Source organism: Scomber scombrus, chromosome 4 (assembly GCF_963691925.1).
Source record: "Scomber scombrus chromosome 4, fScoSco1.1, whole genome shotgun sequence".
Taxonomy (NCBI): domain Eukaryota; kingdom Metazoa; phylum Chordata; class Actinopteri; order Scombriformes; family Scombridae; genus Scomber; species Scomber scombrus.
In genome coordinates, this window is record NC_084973.1 from 26,885,339 (window position 1) to 26,905,475 (window position 20,137).

The 20,137-nt window shown below is 39.2% G+C and overlaps 1 protein-coding gene across 1 annotated transcript in view; it reads right to left on the minus strand.

The window, feature by feature from the left end:
• camsap1b (calmodulin regulated spectrin-associated protein 1b) overlaps positions 1-16,919 on the minus strand; it is a 33,161-nt gene extending 16,242 nt beyond the window's left edge. The window contains exons 1-3 of the mRNA XM_062418365.1: positions 16,554-16,919; positions 14,445-14,611; positions 3,899-4,161 (exon numbers count right to left, since the gene is read on the minus strand). Coding sequence (XP_062274349.1) covers positions 3,899-4,161; positions 14,445-14,610 — 429 coding nt within the window. The 5' untranslated portion in view covers position 14,611; positions 16,554-16,919. The remainder of the gene's footprint in view (positions 1-3,898; positions 4,162-14,444; positions 14,612-16,553) is intronic.
• Between the last annotated feature and the right edge of the window lie 3,218 nt (positions 16,920-20,137).

A 20,137-nucleotide genomic window follows, 5' to 3' on the forward strand; every position in this document is an offset into this window, starting at 1 on the left:
CTGTGACAGACGTTTACAAATGATGGTTTCAGTAATTACTTCACCATTTCTTTTCATTTTCTCTTCTAAATACTGTAAGCTTGATTGAAACCTGGATGGATGTCTGAATATGTGTGTTTCTTGTTCTGTCAGAAGTCTCTGTAGTTTGTCTGACAGTTTTTTGGCTTGATTTGATTATTAGAGCTTTAAAAAAGAAAAAGGAAAAAGGGGGAGAAAAAAAAGACTAGAAAAATTGCTTACTTCATCCAAAACCCTTTCAAACATTGAATGTGTTTTTGTTGTTGTTGTTGTTTATCTAAAACAATAAGCTGTTTATTGTTATTTAACATGTTTAAATAAATAAATTAACTAAAAAGAAACTAACTAATCTGTACTGACAAGTGATAATTACAATGTTTATCATAATCAACAGAAAAGATCCAGGTGATAGGAAACCAAAATTATACCAAAAATGATTATTTTACTTCCACTGCTTCTCTCATGAAGGGTTAAGTAAAAACTGATTACAATTTAGGAGATGAAATGTTTTTTATGTACAGATATAGGAAACATTTTCTGTCAGCAACATGCATAATCTTAAAAAGGTGCACTTAACTGAGCACCTACATGTCGATAAGTAGAACTCAATAAATAGACAACATGGCAAATATAACAGCATGATGTGCTGTTCAATCTTTTGTTCTCCTCCAACACTCTCACTCTGCCCTTCAGCAGCACAGTGGGGAACCCCATGGGGAATAGGGGCTGCTGTGTGCCCTGAGCTATGTGCGTACACACACACACTAACACACACACACACACGCACACACACACACAAAGGTTTAAGTGGTCCTAGAGGACGGCTAGATTCTTGAGGTTTTACAAGCCCCAGCTGTTGCCTCAACAAAAGTCAGACGAGGTGCGGAGGAACTGTCTGCAGGTATAAGATCCGTTTCATTCACACAAACACAGACACACATACAGACACGGGAGGTAGGAAACCGCCGGTTTCTATGGAAACGCCTTGTGAAGTTAGCAAACTGGGATGTAGGGATGGGGGGTTCCAGCAGTCTATCAGAGATAAGCGCTGTCCTGCCCAGGATTTTCCATCCCTTCACCAGGCTTTGTGTCTGGATGCTTACACGCAGGCCTGTGTGGATTATTTTGTCAGGCCACTACCAGGAAACGCAGACGCACATCCCTACAGCCCTCAGAGAGGGGAGGCCTGCTCCTTCACCATCGCTGGTTTCCATGGCAACAAAAGGGTAGGAAGATGGCTGACAGCACAGCCAGCCGGTTTGGTGTTCACTCTATCCTGGGTGAAGTGCACTCTGTGAACATGTGAAACGTCAGAGCTCGTAGCGACAGAGGAAGGAGGGACTCTGTGCTTAATTCACTGATCCCTGAGATGACCTGCAGCATGTGAGTTACACACTGAGGATGTTCAGCCTGTTTAAGATCTGATGTGTACAAACATGGTCAGCATAACACTCATATAACGACTACAGAAGAGATCCACAGAGTGACGCCATCAGTTTCTGGCATAAACAGATATGTTTTATACTAACATTTTTTATCTAGGATCAACATTTATCTTAGAAACTAATGAGTCCACTGGGGCAGCTCGGTTGAATAAGAGGAATTTCAACTGGGCTATGAGGACAAAAGGGGAACATTTTTCAAGTGCCAACATTCAGCAAATGCTCTTAACGGCTCAAAAATGTAGGTGAGAAAAATAACACACACAATAAAATCCATTATTAGAAGTATTAACGCAAGAATAACCCTCTTAACCGATGCCCCTGATTAAACAGCGTGCTCTGAGTCAGCTTTTTTGTCATTAAATAGATAAATGATATTTATCAAAATAAAAGTAATAAACAGAGTTAGTTTCCCAGCTGGAAACTACAGCAGAGTGGATGCTTATTGCCAGCAGAGTTGAAAGCAACGTCCTCTGATTTAAGGACTTACAGGCACATAAGATAATCCTGCTAATACAGCTTTTCCTTTTTTTCTCTCTTTTTTTTTTAAAGACTTGAGGGTTTCCTTTTTCTCATTCATTTTTTTTTTTTTTACTATTTCATCATAATGCAATCCTGCTGTAGCTCAGTAAATCAGTAATTGTGTTGCAGCCATAATGTAAAAAAAACCCAAAAAAACACAGATTCATCACCAATGAGCTGTGACCCTTAAACTTATGTTACTCTTAACAAATGTCAGAGATATCGTCATAAACGCCAACTTTTAAAAGGAGAAAGAAAAACTAAAGTCTGGCCAAAAACATACTAAAAAACAGACTAAAAACACTGTTGCCATAGCGAGATAACAAACACAGCACAAACAGTCCTCTCTCCTGCACGGCATGACTAGCATGAGTAACAGTCAAATCCAAGCTCTGTATTTGAATAAAAAATTATAAAAAGGGTGCAGCCAAATCATCCGAGGGACTGTACCGCTCAGTTCAGCAGCAAATCATATCTGACGAATCTCACTCACTCACACACACAATGAATAATCTCAAAAAAATGCAAATAACTGAAATTGCACATCGATTCACAATATTTTTAAGGTTACTCTAAACTGGATTTAAGCTTTGTCAGCGTCTTTTAACGCCTGTGGCTGAGGCTGATTGCACTGCTGGATAAGCATTAAAACAATAATCTCTTCCTCTGATTTCACTGTGGTATGATAATACATCAGGAGCAGGAAGAGCTGAGGATGTTACAGGTAACGTGCAAAGTTTTTATAGCTTCTGGCCTGGTTTCCTTCTTCTCGGACCGGCAATCTGTGCTACAAACTGTATTTTAAAGCCTGACCGATATTGGCCTATCAAAGACATATCAGCATCAGTGTGTATGTTGCCTGATATGTGTGTTTATTTTAAGTCATATAAAGGCAACATTTTATGTATATTTGATCCTTTTTCTTAATTCAAGTTTATGTTCATGTGTTCTTTTCTGTTCTGTGTTGTTTGGTCTTTTTTCTTTTTTAAATGTTATTTATAATTATTATTAGGGCTGGGTATCGTTTAAAATATTACAATACCAGTACCAATCCAAGTACCCTCAAAGTTATACCGATACCAGTTGAGTACTTCATTTGATACCACTCCTCCACATCTAAATGATTAAAATGATTTCTACACAATGAAGTCTTCAAATTATTAATATTTATTAAATACAAAATGCTCAAAATCAGCATACATCAGTCATATATTCTAGCTCTAAGTGCGAAAAAGGATTGATTGCAGGTATCGCTTGACAGGAGAAGTTTCAATAGTACTTGGTATCGATTTATTTAAGTCGATACCTTAAAAAGTATCCAGTACAGATAACCAACCCTTGTTATCATTATTAAATTGCCTGTGAAGTTTACTGTTCATATTGGGTACCCGGTATGGTCAGTGGATCATGTTGTGGTGTCAGACATGTTCCGGTGTCGGATTTTCTAAGCTTACTGGAGAATGACGACACATTGGGTAAAAATACTTGGCAGGGCATCAGATGCCTGGATCATATATTGTTCAGGTTACCTCTTGGGAAATACCTGAAATGCCAGCACTACTATATAAGCTTTTCACTTTGATCCAAGCTTATATTAAATATGGATTGAAGAAAGGACTCGCCTCATCTTTGCATCTTCAAGATCATCACAGAAATATCTACTCTCAATGTTAGTATCAGCCTCAAAAATCCAGCATCGGTCAGGGCCTACTATATTTTGTAAAACCTGCTGCCACACCGTGGGCTGCCTGGTGCTGAATGTATAAACTAATCAGTATTAGTGACTTTTAATTTCACTATGAGCAACAGCTTAAATTGAAAAGTGTTTATTAGTGCATATAAGATGCCAAAAAAAAGGATAACTTCATCTACATAATAATAATAATTATAACATCTTATCCTAATCATCTACTCACCATCTTGATGGGCACGCAGGCCAGGTCTCCCTCTGTGACAGGCGTGTCGTCACTCTCCAGGACGTAGATGCCCTTCCTGGACAGAGCCTGGATGACGGACAGGTGAGACTGAAGAGATGCTGCCTGCTCAGTCTTTAGGATGAGGGTGCAGACACGGCAGTAGAGCTCGCAGGACAGCAGCAGGTGGATGACAGGTGGCTTGATGTGTTCCTGGTCGTACTGGTCTGTGTAAAACGGATCCCTTAGGTCCTCTGGGATGTGGTCTGCAATGGAGAGAGAGAGAGGGGTTAGGTGAGCTGTAGGGGTTTAACGATATATTGATTTAATGAGCAACGAGCCAATAGCATCGATGCAAAATTAAACATTGATCAGACATCGATCATTAAAACCGCACTTTTACTTCAAAATTCCCCCTGGCACGTCTGTCTCTACGCTTGAGCGCACACACCTCCAAACAAAAAGGCCAGCAGCGCCATGGCAACGGCCAGAAAAAAAGTCAGTGAAGTTATCCTGAGCAGCTTTTTCCCACAAAAACTAAAAACCACAACTCTAAAAGAGCGACCAGTTTTACTGCTGCTGCTATAGCAACATATCATATCACATTACTAGAAACTCAGCCACACAGAAACGCCTGAAATGTGCTGCTGCTCGTCTTTTGTCGTGTCGTTTTTTCCTCCGCAGCACGGTAGACACCGCAGTTTTAAAAGAGAAGCAAAAATCCTGCTTCAATGTATAAAAACTGTGTGACTTAATGTACTATCCGTTTTCTTTTAAAGGGTGTGAAAAAATTGTGTGGTAGACGCGCACATCCGCAGCTCCCAATGCAGGTGGATCCCAGTCTACCTGCATTCGGAGCTGCAGCGTGAAGACTTTTTTCTTGCTTTTACAGATTTTGTTATTTGGTCCAGCTCCTGCTTTCTTACTGTGGATGTGTGTGTCTACCACACATTTTTTTCTTTTATAGTATTGCGAACATTTTAAAGCTCTATATCAAGATGTGGTACTTTATAGTGAACAGGAAGTCTATTTTTTATTTAAAATAGATTGTTTTCCATTTAAATGTCTGGTTGAGTTCAGAAATAAAAATGTCTAATATTATTTAAGTAGCTTTTTGTGATTTGATATAAATGGAAGTGATTGCGTTAACCCAAATCCGAATTAAAATCGTATCGTGCCAGACTATGAGATATCGTCAAACATCGAATCATTGTCCATTTAATCAATATAATATCGTATCGTGAAGAAACTTGTGATTTACACCCCTAGTGAGCTGTGTGGTATTTTCATGTGTTTGTAAAGAAATCTGTATGCTTTAAACTTGTGACCAGGCTAGAATATAGGTATGAGTTTATGGTAAGACAATGCAGCGCTGTATGAAGCAGGAGAATGACGCTACCTCAGTGGGGTAAAAGTCAGCACCTTTGACCTATGACATCTCCCGCATCTGACCCATACCTGTGTCAGCCTGCATCTATTGAACTGCTGCCGTGGTATGCTACAAAGCACTGCACTGTCTGCATAATATTTGCTCTATAGCAGCTTCAGTTTACTCGGAGCAAACATTTGCAATTACAAGTCGCAGCTTATTGCCTCAGGACGTCGCACGTTAGGAAACAGATCCGTGCTAAGCAGAGCGATCAGTGAGAACAGGCTTCTCACAGGAAGGATGAGGAGTAGTCAGCCAGTGGGAAAAAGTAGTCATTTAGAGGGAGTCTGGGGGGGTTGGGTCTGGTCTATCTTCATTTTCATCTAACTGTCATCCTGAGTGTGAGGCTAAGACACAGCCTACATTTTCCTCATATGGACACATTTTACAGTTTTACAGATGGCTCTGCTGTTAAAAAAAAAAGTTCATAAAATATAATTAATCCATTTGTTCATTCTTTAAGCCATAAACGTCTGCATGGCGTATAAGGAAAATGCAGGGCTTTCAGTGGGCTTTTTACTACTTGCTACACAATCTGTCAAGTTGCTGCCATCCGTGTCTTGTTTTAATGAGAATTTCTGTGCAATCAATGCCATTCTTAATGTGATTTCTCATCAATTATTTTTTCTAATATTTGTCAAACCCTGGAGTCGACCTCCCACTCTCTAATAGGCAGGACACGACCTCTCAGCTGAACACGTGCACACATACACACACACACACACACACACATCGATAGAGCATGTGAGGGGGCAGGACTGGTACAGACAGAAGGGCACGTTTCTCATCTCTCATCATGCTCACATTGTTTTGAAGCTCGTGTTTGTAAATGCAGATGAAGAGCAAAACTATTTTATCAGAATCAAAAGTAACCGGCTGCACTTAGATGAGTAGTTCAAGTGCAGTAGGAAAGCTCTGTTCTCAGCGGGTGAGACAGTTAAACATTACTGGAGCTACAAAAAACTAAAAGAAAACAAAAGATTCTGTTGCTCTGGATGTGAAGTCACTCTCTAAAAAAAAAAAAAAAATCAAAGCCATATAAGGGCACGGGAGAAAGCTCTTGATTTGAGGCATGCTCTATATTCAAGGTAAACCACACACACTGAAGCTTCAAGTAGGTCTAGAACAATGCACAAAACCTGTCTGAAATCCTCCATTTTTCTACAGAAATGTGCAGGCAGAGAAATAACCTTGTTCCATTAAATCTATTTTGTACTATGCCTGAGCTCCAGCAACACAGCGTAAGCCTTCTCTCTCTCTGTGTGTGTGTGTGTGTGTGTGTGTGTGTGTGTGTGTGTGTGTGTGTGTGTGTGTGTGTGTGTGTGTGTGTGTGTGTGTGTGTGTGTGTGTGTGTGTGTGTGTGTGTGTGTGTGTTCTTAATGTCTGCTCTCTGCTCTGACTGATGGGATAAAGGGAGTCGCTCGTCAGCAATCTCCTGCTCACGAAAACAGAAAGGCAGGCAGCTTCTTCCATCGAACACACCACTATAAAGACCACCACTGAAATATCTAATATATCGGATGCTGAAGAATAATCGAGAATACAGCCTGAGACAAATCACAATGTGAATTTATGTTGCATTATTCTGGACAAGAGTGTATGATTTTCTGTCACATTAATTACGGAAGACATTAAATAAAAAATAGAGCCTCTTTAAGTCTCCTATTGTGTCATTCAGTGTCAGTTTTCTGGACATATTTGTGGCCGTCATTCATCATATCACATTTTGGTAGTGAAGTTGTGATTAGAGCTGGAACAACTCGACAATTCACATAAAATTAAATGGTGATTAATCATTTAAATATTTTTTAAAAGCATGAATACCACAAATTATCTGGTTCCAGCCTCTAAAAATGTGAATATTTGCTGCTTACTGGTAGATTAAACCATCTTTTGGTTTGAAGATGTCAAATTAGACGAAAAATGTGTCCAAAGTTTATTTTTCGGACTAGCTGATTATTTGTTGTTAATTATTAATCCAAATTAATTAGTTTTAGTCAGGATTAGAAGCTGATAGGTTTACCTACTAAAAAACACTGGTGGGATTTTCTAGTTCTAACAAATCTTTTCCTGTTTTTTGTGCGCGTTTCCTCCTAATATAAAGTGTTGCTTCTCTCTCTCTCTCTCCTGACGTTGGCTTTGTTTTTGTGTCTGCTCCCCCGTCTGTGCACAGTTCACGTGGCGTATCACACTGTTGTCATTAGCTGATGCAATGTGGGAAACAATAAGGAGCCTTAGTTTAATCCATCAAATCTCCCTGCTATTATAAATATGAAGATATATGAGTATACGATTACATAAAAGGTATTAATTGGAAAAGGGATAAACCTCACATCCTGTATACTTTATTATTCAACATGGATTATAACAACAACACAGACCTGACGCTAATGTGCTGTCTGCCGCCGTACACATGATGCTAATAAGACGGTCATTGTACTGAAGCGTAAATCTTTTATGCATAACATCCAGTAGTGTGGGTCATTCCTGGAGAGCGAGGACTGAGTATATAAACACGCTGGAACAGTGGGAGTCATTGTGTAGGAAAACAAAAAGGGGGTCTAGCCAGGGCAAGTCTTCACGTTTGACTTCATTCCACAGACACTGATGTCGTGTGGCAGCTGCCCCCCCCAACACCACCAGCCCCCACCAACACCACCCTCCTGCCACCAGGACATTTTCACTAACTGGGATGGGGGGGGGAGCATGAGAATGAAGATGAGCTACAGAGCAGAGTCAGCTGACCATGATCAACACGAGCAAGTGAGTGAGGACTCTCGTTGCAATAACCCTGCAAACCGTGGCAGGTGCTCGCTCTCACCAGTGTTGTGTCTGGCTGTATGTCGCTCGGGCTGTGAGCAGCTGTGGCCTACGCAGAGGGCGGAGAGACAGGAAGTGCATGTACACAAACACAGACGGTACACGCATGATTAAAAGACTCAACATGGAAACGAGGGTGATGAGTACACACCAGATGCACCTGAAACCGTCACAACCCCCACATAATGGGGTGGCAGCGATTATATATACATTAGCCTGTCACAGATATATCAGTATCAGTGTATATGTTGTCTGATATGCTCCTATACATATATATGTTTGGAGTTATAAAGGCAGCCCTTTATGTATATTTGATCTTTTCTTAATTCAAGTTTAACATAAACATTTTTTTACTGATGTCATTTCATACAAACAAGTTTATTGTTAAACTGTAAGATATCATGGCCTCTATCACATATCTTTGTCGTAAATGTTTGATAACCACATTTGAGGAATCGTGTTTATGTATATAAGCAATACATCAGCTGATATATCAATATCTGAATTTTTTACTCCCTAATATCAGTGTCAACCCCAAAAAACCTGTATTAGTCGAACTCTAGTTTCTATATGTTGAACTACGTCACTGAGACTGTTTGCGTGACTCTGCTTGCGTCTGTCGCTCATTACAAGCGAGCAACTGTGCAGCATTAGCAACATAGCAGACACCGTATGAGCCATAGGGTGAAAAGCAAAATGGGCCAAATACATTCAGCTCTCATGGGAGGAACATAATTGCATGTGCACCTGAGATCCTCTGGGCTGCCGAAGCTTTAAGGGGGGGGATACTGTGTGCTTTCTGAACAGCATCTCCACCCGAGTTCATCTGTGGTGCATCGTTTCGGTTTGTACAGAAAGAAAACGTTCTTATGCTCCATCTTTCAGTCTGCTTCATTAGCTGGGGCCTGTGATGACAGTGAACTGAGCAAGCCAATATCATTATGCCAGTCAGCCTCAATGTGAACTCTGAGACTGTATGTGAGCCTAAGTCATGAACCACAGAGGCAGGTTTTATAATGAAACACTGGAGAAAAAAAACAAAAACAGACAATTGCTATTGTCAGCCATAACCTGGATTATCATTAAAACTCAGATTTTACTGCCATTTGTTAAATCCTTCAGTGACATTAGGAAATCTGTGTAATGACCACAGACATGTAAAGGGGACCGGAGAACACAAAGGACAGCTTGAACTGAACTCTGAGTGTAATGAAAGATGATATGGTCAGAGACACTGATGCAACTGACATGCAAAACAGTGACTGACTGGATGTGTGCATCAGATAGCAGAAGTGAACACTGACTAAGCTTTACCGCCACGATAAGGAGACACCCTGTCGCACATTTTAAAAAAAGGTAAACAGCCGCCTTGCAGTAAAAACAATGGCGGTATGTGGTCTTGTTAATCCTGCTACATTTATTTTTTTGACGACACCTGCCAACCACTCAGGGATGTTCTCTGTTGCCATGTAGGAGTTTAGAGGTTAAAAATTTATAATGTGAGAGAATGCTCTTAGAGGAAAATTAGGCCAGCATACTCACTCGTGACAGCAATGGGGTTTTTTTCTTTCATGACCAATAGAAAGAAAAGCTGAACTGTATATTCCAAAATAGTGGTGAACATGTTAACCCTTACATACTGTTCAGGGACATATTAGGCTGTAAAAAACCCCTGTTCACACATATTTATTTTAGCTGGATTTTCCACTAATGTGAACCATGGTTATATATATGGAAATAAAATGTTTGGTTTTTTTTGTTGTTGTTTTTTAAACATTTTTATATATGCAAATGTATAAGTTATACGTATTAAAAATATTTTATTCATCATATTCTATAAAATGTTCTCCTGGACAATAAAATAGTGATTGATCAGAAGAATGAATCAAAACATTTATTAATGACTGATGGCCATGTCAACCACTAACCTGACCCATGTTTGACATATAAATTACAATTTCAGCAGGAATTTAGGTCAGTTTATCGTATTTTTCTGCAATCTGCTGTCAGAATTAACGAGCTGCTTGAATTGCAGAAACAGTTGGATGAACCCCGAGTTGAAATTCACCCAGCCCAATGCAGCGAGGGGTGGCTGTCAATTCACAATGCTGTGTCAGTGGGGTGTAGATCACTGAAAGCCCTGAGAGATGTCCTGGAGCACATGGCTGCCTCCGACTCTCTGGACCCTCTGCTGAGAGCTGTCAGACAGTTCAGCTCTGTGGCCTTCTGTCACACAATGAAGGACGCATTTATGCATGTGCTACTTCTTTTAAAACACTTTAAAAAGAGAAGATCTGGACTCCTCATCAGCCCCACAGATAGTTGAAGGTACCAAAGAGGCTCTGAGAGAGATAATAGTCCATCCAGGCCCTGCATAAGAGATATTCTTCAGCTCTCTTCATGGTTACAAGATTCAATGAGATTTTTGACTTCAACCCTAAAATCAGCCTCTGATGACATAAAGAACAGGTGCGTAGGATCCATTGGAGCCAATAAGAGACATCACGTTTTCAGTCCTCTGAGAAGAAGAAGCTCGGTAAGCGTTCACAATGCTGAAGCAATTCATGGTTTCCAATGACTCGTATATGCTTCATGTTCTTCTCAACAGTTTACAGAGCCTGTCTTACATGAACACAGTGTTGTATTCACTGAAACTGATAAAACTCCAAGTGTGACATGTTAAATGTGGATTCAGGATTAAAACTAAATTCACTGAGTAATACAAACCTCACCAATCTGATGCTCATTGCAGAGTTTGACCCTGACAGCTGTTTGATTTTAACAGAGCTGGTATCAACTGGAAAAAGATGAAGTGAATGGGACAGAGGACAGAGAAAGAACATGGAGATTAGAGAGAGAGAGAGAGAGAGAAGAGGGAACCAACAAAAGAAAGATATAAGGATGCAGCTCAAATAGAGAAGGAGTAACTATTAGCAACTATTATTTCTGTGTTCACATTACTGCTTGCACCCACATTACTGTGCAAGATTTCTGATGTTTTATTGTATTGTATTCTTCTTTTTCCTTTTTTCAACATTTCTGTGTTGTTTTTTTTATTGGTTTGGCAACACTGTATTCAAACAGTCAGGCTAATAAAGCTTTTTGAAATTGAAGTTGACAAAGAAACAACCAACTAGCACCAACTACAGGTAGATTTTCCATTTGGAGAGTAAATCTTGGAAAGCTATCTGCCACACTGGCCGGTAAATGAATGTACCAAAATTGTCATGTAATAAAATATCTGGCTCAGAGGAAATTACTCAAATTACTCCATGTACAGTGTGGACACGCTGTATAGGGAAAAAACCCCGCCACTGATTCATAGTATATCTAATCTTAAAAACATGCCAGCACTGTGCTGGCTGATGACGATATGAAGGACAGGAGTCTCAGTTACTACAAGACACATGACTGTTTTAACTGGAGTCACTATTTGACCATTTTAATTCAACTGGAGCTCCAAATTATGGTTATCATGCTGGTAGAGGAGAAACAAGAAAACGCACCCACATTTGACAGTTAACTGCCGTTAATGTCCCACCTCTGATAAGAGCTGTGAGGTTTTCAGCAAACTCCAGTCCAATCACCACTTGTTCCAGCACTGTTATGAACCCAAATAAGCCGCTTCCCCCCCCCCCCCACATGGTACGGCTCAACTCGATTCTATTCGCCGTTTTTTGGTATTTCATCAGGTGAAAGTTGCGGATATTACCGGCTACTTTTTTGTAGCACCTCTGTCAGGGTTCAAAGTGAGCTGAGCTGATGCTAAAGGTAACATGAAAACACAGCAGACCACTGATTGGTCAGTCATTTCTCTCGTTCACTGTTTTCCGAGGCTCCTTCTCCTAACTAGACCACCACCATGCCATCTCTCTTGTACACTCCTCAGCTAAAAAATTTAAAGTACACAGCTTTCACACAAACAAGGAAAAAAACAACACAGACTTGACCTGTTATTTCTATTTACTTGTGCATTCGTTGGATTAAATGAATGAATGAAAAGAAGAAACGCAGCAGTGTTAAGGTCCTAAACTGCCACACAGGTGCAGATTTAACTAAAATCTGAGCCGCATGCTTTCAAGAATAACAACAATGTCATCTGTGTGACAGTCGAATCATAAACATGGATGACATGAATGTGCTAGCATACATGTCTACGATTATTTGTTGATTATTTGTCCAACAAACACTGTTGCTCTCCTCCCTGTTTGTTTTTACTGCGCTGTGAGGTGCCGACACTGAATGATGACAACAAAAATACAACAGGCGCATACAGAAGTGAGATGTAAAAAAAAAAAATAAAAATCATTAATTCCCATCTGACTGTTGTGACAGAGGTCACATAGAGAGAGATCAGATCTAGGACAACATGTGCAAGCTGCCCATAATCAGATTTGGCTTGTTTACACCTCCATGACAAAAACAAACATCAGATTTGAACCGCGTCAGCCTGTATTGTGAATGTAGTCACAGATAGGACGAGCTACACTGTGCATTTACAGCAGTTTGACAAATCTCAGTTAGAGACACAATCATGATAAAACACTGGAGCATTAAACTTAAACAGGTTTCTAGTATTTTGCCCTTCCTGTTTAGATCACTCAGGTCAGCTGCACTAGTTTTGGCTGCGTACCTTACAAGTAGGGCTGGGTGTTGGTACTCCATACCTTTAAGGTATCAACCAAAATAAATCGATACCTCGTAGCATCAAAACGTCTCCTGTCAAACAATACCTGCAATCGCTCCTTTTTGCACCCCGAGCTTGAAAATATGACTATTTGTATGAACTTGCTCACAGCCAATCAAACACAAGCGTTCTTCAATTTAATGCAACATGTGATTGGCCCACTGCCACAGCAGCTAAAACCCGTCTGTGGTGGTGAAGTCGTGGTGAATTTGAGTTAGCACACTTAGCAGTTCAGCAGCCAAGATGCCACCTAAACGCTCTAAAGCAGTGGTGTCCAACCCTGCTCCTGGAGAGCTACTGCCCTGCATGTTTTAGGTATATCCTCACTCTAACACACCTGATTCTAAGTATTGAGCTCGTTATCAAGCATCTGAAGCTCGTCAAGGGGTTTGATAACGAGTTAATTATTAGAATCAGGTGTGTTAGAGTGGGGAGATACCTAAAACATGCAGGGTAGTAGCTTTCCAGGAGCAGGGTTGGAGACCACTGCTCTAAAGTATGGCTACACTACACGCATGTTACACCAGATAAAAGCAAGCACACAAAATGTGTAATGGGTATCAAATGAAATACTCAATTGGTATCAGTCATCACTTTAAAAAGTACTTGGATTGGTACTGGTATCGTAGTTTTTTAAACAATACCCAGCCCTACTTACAAGTTTAGTTTTTTGATAGGTATACCTCTACCAAACCACACATAACAAAACTCCACAAACCAAATAATTGTTTGTTATTTTTAATGGTAGTATCTGTCATTATCTCAACACTGACCTGCTAAATTGCTGATGCTACTGGTGAAGAATGTCCTGCATCACAGGCACAACAAGTACAGACACAAAGGCTCTGTGTAAAGAAAGTGGACTCAGCATATCAACTACTCAATAAAAAATTAGCAGTGATGGTGCTGGGATTTTGCAGTTTTTTTAAGGTTTATGGTTTTATAGTCACAACAGAACAAATCCTTCAGGGCAATCCTAAAATTTATACAAACTCCTCTCAGTGCTGAAATCCATTCAACTCTTCTACTGTATCAACCACAGACAAGAAATCCATCCTTGAGGCCAACTTACTAATGCTGATACCATCTTAACAGGGAGTGTGAGTGACTTGCAGCACAGATCAGTATTTTCCATGCTCTGAGCACAGTCTAGCAAATAAAGCCTAATCCTTCGTGCTCGTCGCTCTGCCTGATTTGGGTTCAATCTCACTGGCCACCCTACAAGAATGGGAGGTGGTTAGTCACTGAGGGAAGCCTCCAGTTGCCAAGTGTCAAGGAGGAATTAGTGTTGGCTCAAGAGCACACATACACAAATATTTCTTTCTCCTCAGGCTCTCGCTGTCAATGTGTCACCACTGAAGCTCTACAAATTCAGCTGAATTTTGAGAAGAGTAAACACATTGTTCCAACAACAACATCTGAAATACTTATGACAAAAACAGGAAAATATGCCGCAGATTGGAGGTTCATTCGACTCTATTGTTGTAGTGAATGTGCCACCTTAAATCTGTAGGTGTTTAGATATTATTTACAGTGAAGTTATGCAGTTCACTGGCGATTTAAAAAAACAAACTTCACATCTGAGGAGCAGATATGCAAATTAAATCACTTACCGATGCCATAGGCTTTGGCAAACAGCCACCGCAGGTTTGCAGCTATTTTTGCTCTGGCGGAGTCGTACATCTCCAACGGTACGACGTCCATTGTACCTTCAGCAACCCCGGACATATCCACTTTCCTCCTGGTACTGTCCCCGCCAGCACACAAATCAACATCCATCCTTTAAAATAAAATAAAATACAAAAAAAATATTACAGTCACAGTTATACTGGACATACTGCTGAGCAAGGAGGAAACAGCCAAATAACAGGACATTATCATGCACAATCTGCCAAGTTGCATTTCCGAACCTTGGCATGGCTTGTGAGTGGCTTTGAGTGATTTTTTTCCCAATACATATTTTATTAAAATCCTCATCTGGTGTTTGTTGATTATTGAGGAAAATACTGTTTTGGGTGCTGCTCCTATAATGCTCATCTTAGTGGTCAATTATGCTTACATCGGGCGGTTGAGACATGAGCACCAAAGTGGCATCCCTGCAGGCATGATCACATTCATTATGTCAAACGCTTGATGACACAGTGGAGTCAGAGTCTGTGTTTTATCTGGTATTGAAATTATGTACTAGTCTAGCACTGCAGAGTAAAAGATATCTCGTGCTGATCAGCGTAACTTTTTCCTACTTCCCATTAATCATTACGTTAGCTGCTCGAGCCAAAATCACGGGCAGACATTTTAACACCCGAGGAATCTTACTGATAGTTGATAAACACTGATATACAGACTCAGATCCTGCAGAAATGTGCTTGCAGTTACAACTACAGGCGGTTGTTCATTTGGTGTCAGGGACCAAAACTCTTGAACAGCTTCTCTGTTGAAATCTGTTTTGCTACCTCAGTAACTTCCAAAAACGAACTTGTATTCATTTATTTTGATTAACATGTTCTATGTACTGCCTTGATCATTTATATTATGTTATTTAGATATGTTTTTTTAATCAATTCTCACGTGAAGCTTTGTAACTTTGCTTTTTAAAAGTGCTTAACAAATAAAGGTTTTTAGGATTTCTTTCCAATAAAGGATTGTATGCTCCAGACTGTACCAACATCAAACTCAGGACACTTTCACTTTCAACCCTAAGCAGCTTTATTGCTGTCTCATTTCCATCCCAGTGTAAAGACACTTTCATCTTCACTGGATCTGCTGTCTTCCTGAACATCTTTAACACCTAAACAGTGTGCAACATGTCTTGCGGAGCATTTTACTGACACAAATTTTCAACCAGATTCAGAGGTCCTTTCTGTTGGCACTGATAACCAGTTCATATTAGAAACTCCACCAGTCAAAAAAAAACATTAGCCATACTCTTTTTTCTGGATCCATGAACCAATGCAGCATCATAACTACTGTCACTATCATGTTCTATGTGTAGATACATTGTCACCTTTCTTGTAACACTTGTAACACCTTAGTTTTTTATGCTTTAGTTTAACTTTTGTATGCATTTGTCTGTATTTCTTTACTGTTTCAGTTTTTATGTTGCATGTCTCACCATAGGAGGGCCACCCGACAAGCCCTTTAAAGGGTTGTATTGTCTCCTTCTGCACATTTCTCCTTTGTTAGTTATTGTTCTGTTTTCTTAATCTCAAAACAATTCGACATGTTAATTTTTTGTATTTTTTTAAGTGCAATAAATAAAACAAAATTATATGATGGCGATTTAACGTTAAAGGACAAACAAGTGCATGCACCTGTTTACACACATTATAATTGTAGTTAAAGTAAGAGCGTATCACCTGTATATAACCAGAAAAAGACACTTATCCTTTTTAATGTTAATGATAAATTACCTGTAGCATTAACTCAACATTACCACCTCACCATTATGTTACAATGAACGGCCCCTAACGCTGCTACTGTAATTTGCTAATTCACTACATTAGCTATAATTACACAGTCTGTATGCTGCTGATGTTGTGTGATAATCTCATCCAACAAGGCAATTACCTTCTAGTTAACAGGATGCAACATTTGCCTAGCACTGGTTTAGCTAAGCGGCCATTCATGCAAATGTGCAGCGGCTAGCGGTTAGCTGCTAGTATGTGTTTGTACTGCATTCATCGGCCCCATGAATGACGTTAGCTAGCTTAGCAAGACATTACCTTGAAAGGTGTGGTGTATTTCCAAGTCACCGTCAGTGGTGTGGGGTGGGGGGTAGACAGTTTAACCAAGGACCTGCCTCGCTTTACAGTGGCTTGCTGTGTGGTGGGAAATAACGTTACAGCAGCAGCAGCGACACATCATAGCCCCAGCTAATAGATGCTAGCAGGGGAGTCGGCGGGGTCTCTGAACGGTCTCCTCCCAGCAACAAGAGCCGATCCGCGGCCTGCGTGGCAACAGCTCCACGGTAGAGACTTCCAGTTGAGACAAAAAAAACCCAAACAAAAAACAACAAATAGAAAAAAAGAAAGAGGGCTTTCCAAAGAAGAAACGAAACGTAGAGAGGCTCTTCTGATCAATAATCTCGCCTCATGTTAGACACACAGCTCATATTCACAGCGGTGTGTTCGCGCTCTGCCCAAAGAAACGTAATTACCGTCCCAGTCTGCCAGGAGGAAGCCACTGCGCATGCGTGATTACTTTCCAGACTGTTATTGGTAATGCGTGTGATAATGATCAGATTCACTCTCACTGGTGGAGAGTGACCAAGTACATTTACACCAGTACTGTACTTGTATTTTGAGTATTTCAATTTTTTTATGCTAGTTTATACTTCCACTGCACTACATTTCAAAGGGAATTATTGTACTTTCTACTGTATTTACAGTACCAGTCAAAAGTTTGGACACACTTTCCCATTTACATCAATGAGAAAGTGTGTCCAAACTTTTGACTGGTACTGTATATTCCTTAAGCAGCTCCTTCAGCGACATACTAATACACCCCAAGTGTATTCCCACTGCAGCCAGACTGTACAAAGCTGCACTATAATTGCACTTTAAGGTCCTTTTTTTAGTTTTTGATTTTATTGTTGTATACATTTGTTTTTTCTCATATCACTATCTTTTTGAGCTGCTGTAGCAATGAATTTTCCCCACTGTGGGATCAATAAAGTTGTATCTTTCTATCTATCAATACATTTGTTTGACAGCTTGACATCATTACAAATACAAAATACAACAACACACTGTTAAAGATGAAACCAGTGTTTTACAACCTTTTTGGCTTTTGATATCTTACAAAAAGCAGTGTGTAGCCATGGTCACATTTCAGATGTCTATGAGTTGTTAAAAGCTCCACCAAATACTTATTTTTCCCTCTAAACTTCTCACATGGTTTAATTTCATCAAATTTTCAAATGATCCAAAATTTCACCAAATATCAAAGATTAGAGAAAAAGTCAAAAAACGGAAAACATATTTGTGTATCAGAACTTTGTTTTTCATTCTTTCCTCTCCCATTAATCATCTAACAATCAGATTTACTTATAATTTCAATGTTGCTGTACATGTATAATGACAACCGGCTCAGATTTATCTGCTGACCCTTTGGAGGGGCCCGACCCTTAGGTTGGGAACCACTGGGCTAAACTACCTAACTGTATATAAAGTAGTTCAAATTAGCTCCACCTCCAGCAGCTACAACAGTAACATGCTGCTGTAACACTAATGCTTCAGTATTAATAATCTAATGATGTCATATATAATAATATATCAGTCAGAGGGACCAAACCACTACTTTTACTGTAATACTTAAACTACATTTTATTAGTATAACTAATACTACTCATGCAGGACTTTTACTTGTAATAGAGTATTTTTACATTGCTGTATTGGTACTTTTACTTAAGTAAAGGATGTGAATATTTCTTTTACCTCGGAAATTGTGAAACAGAAACAATTCTAGCCTGCTTATTTCTGAATGTGGCCAACATCTCTCTGCAAAGAAAAAGAAAACTGAACAAGCATCTCAAAGAAGAATTTCTGATGTTTTTAAGCTAAAAATCCCAAAGCAAGATGTGCTGTCTTTTAACAAAAGTAACTTTGAACTGGTGTTGGGAAAATACTTATTACTTTTCAATGAAGCTTTGTTATGTTGTTGAGTCGTCAATATTGACCAATGGTGACATCTAGTGGCGAACTGTGGTATCAGACATGTGAGTGGTTTTGTGCAGCAGTTGGGTCACCAACACTAATTTTTACAGTGGAGGAAGAAATACTGAGATCTTTTACTTAAGTACGAGTAAATAAGTATTGACATCAAAATGAACTTAAAGTATCAAAGGTACTTATTATGCAAAATAGCCTAATGTTATATTGATCATAAATATATAAGATTCGAAGATTAAAACTGATTCATTGATGTGTACATCAGTACATGTAAGCATTTTTATGTTGTCAAGGTAGTTTTAACACCATATAAAGTTGAATAAACTAAGTATACCAATGAATATATAACAAACTAATGGCGTTTCACATATAACATATTGATCAGGAAAGTAACTAGTGACTACAGCTGTGAAATAAATGTGGATTTTTTTAAAAGTACAGTTGAAGCTTAAATCAGATTATGATGAATTGAAATGTAAGCCTATTAATGTTTTAGCTGGTTTATGTGAAGATAATTTTAATTGCTTTATATACTTAAGGGTGGTTTCATCTGTAGTGAGTAAAAAGTACAGTATTTCCTTCTAAAATGTAGTGCAGTTGAAGTATAAAGTGGCAGAAATTGTAATGAACTAAATTGAATACCTCACAGATCTGTAATACATTATTTGTTCCATGACAGTAAATATTCAGTTCAATCTGCTTCCCTCATTATGAATTCATCCTACCACCAGTTTTCTGACCAATAATTCATTAAAAAACACAGAATACTTAAGATTACAGCCACAAAAAATAACTTTAATGCAATAGTGATTTTAGATGCCAGTAGCCATGAGGCTGTGTGAATGAACAGAGTGAGAGTATATTGCATAGGTTGTTGATCTGAGACAGTCCTGCATGAAAGCTGAGTGAAAACAATAACCTGCAACTCCCAACTAGTCTTCAGAGTCCCTTCGCAATACAGTCCAGTTTGTTCCTTTCTGTTCCTGTTGACCATTCTTTCAACATTTCAGCATTTTCTGTGGCCCTGTTTCTTTTTAACGTACAATCTCCCAATGTTTGCTTCAGGATATTACAAGAGAGAGATGCTTTTGGATTCATTGCCGATGCAAAGCATGGAGGTGGTGAGACAGTCGCTCACTGTGGCCGTGATAAAGGTCCATGTCACTGCAGTGCAGAAAAAATGTGCAGAGAGGCTTCCAGAGACGTGCGTACATCCTGTGTAGAAATCCTCCTTCATTCAAAACTGTTGCATTTCTTTAAATCACACTGTGACCTACAGTACCAGTCCATAAGCACATTTTTTATAATGGTTTGTAAAAACAACATTTGAATCATTTAATTTTTTTTTCTTCACATTTGTAGATTAGCTTCGAGGTTTGCTAAAAATTTTATAAATAAGAACAAGTCTCTAGTTTGGCTTTGATATAAATAATGTAATAATACATAGTTCAAACAAACACTTCTCTCTAAAAACATTTAAATATTTTCAAATATTGCATTTACGAAACCATGTCCTGCAGTGCTCTTAATCATAAGCAAAGTTCTAGACAAATTAGTTAAAGCCATTTTCAAATGCCAAACTAGAAGGGGGTAAGCAGAGGTTTGCTAGAACGACAGGTTTAGAAAAACAATCTCAG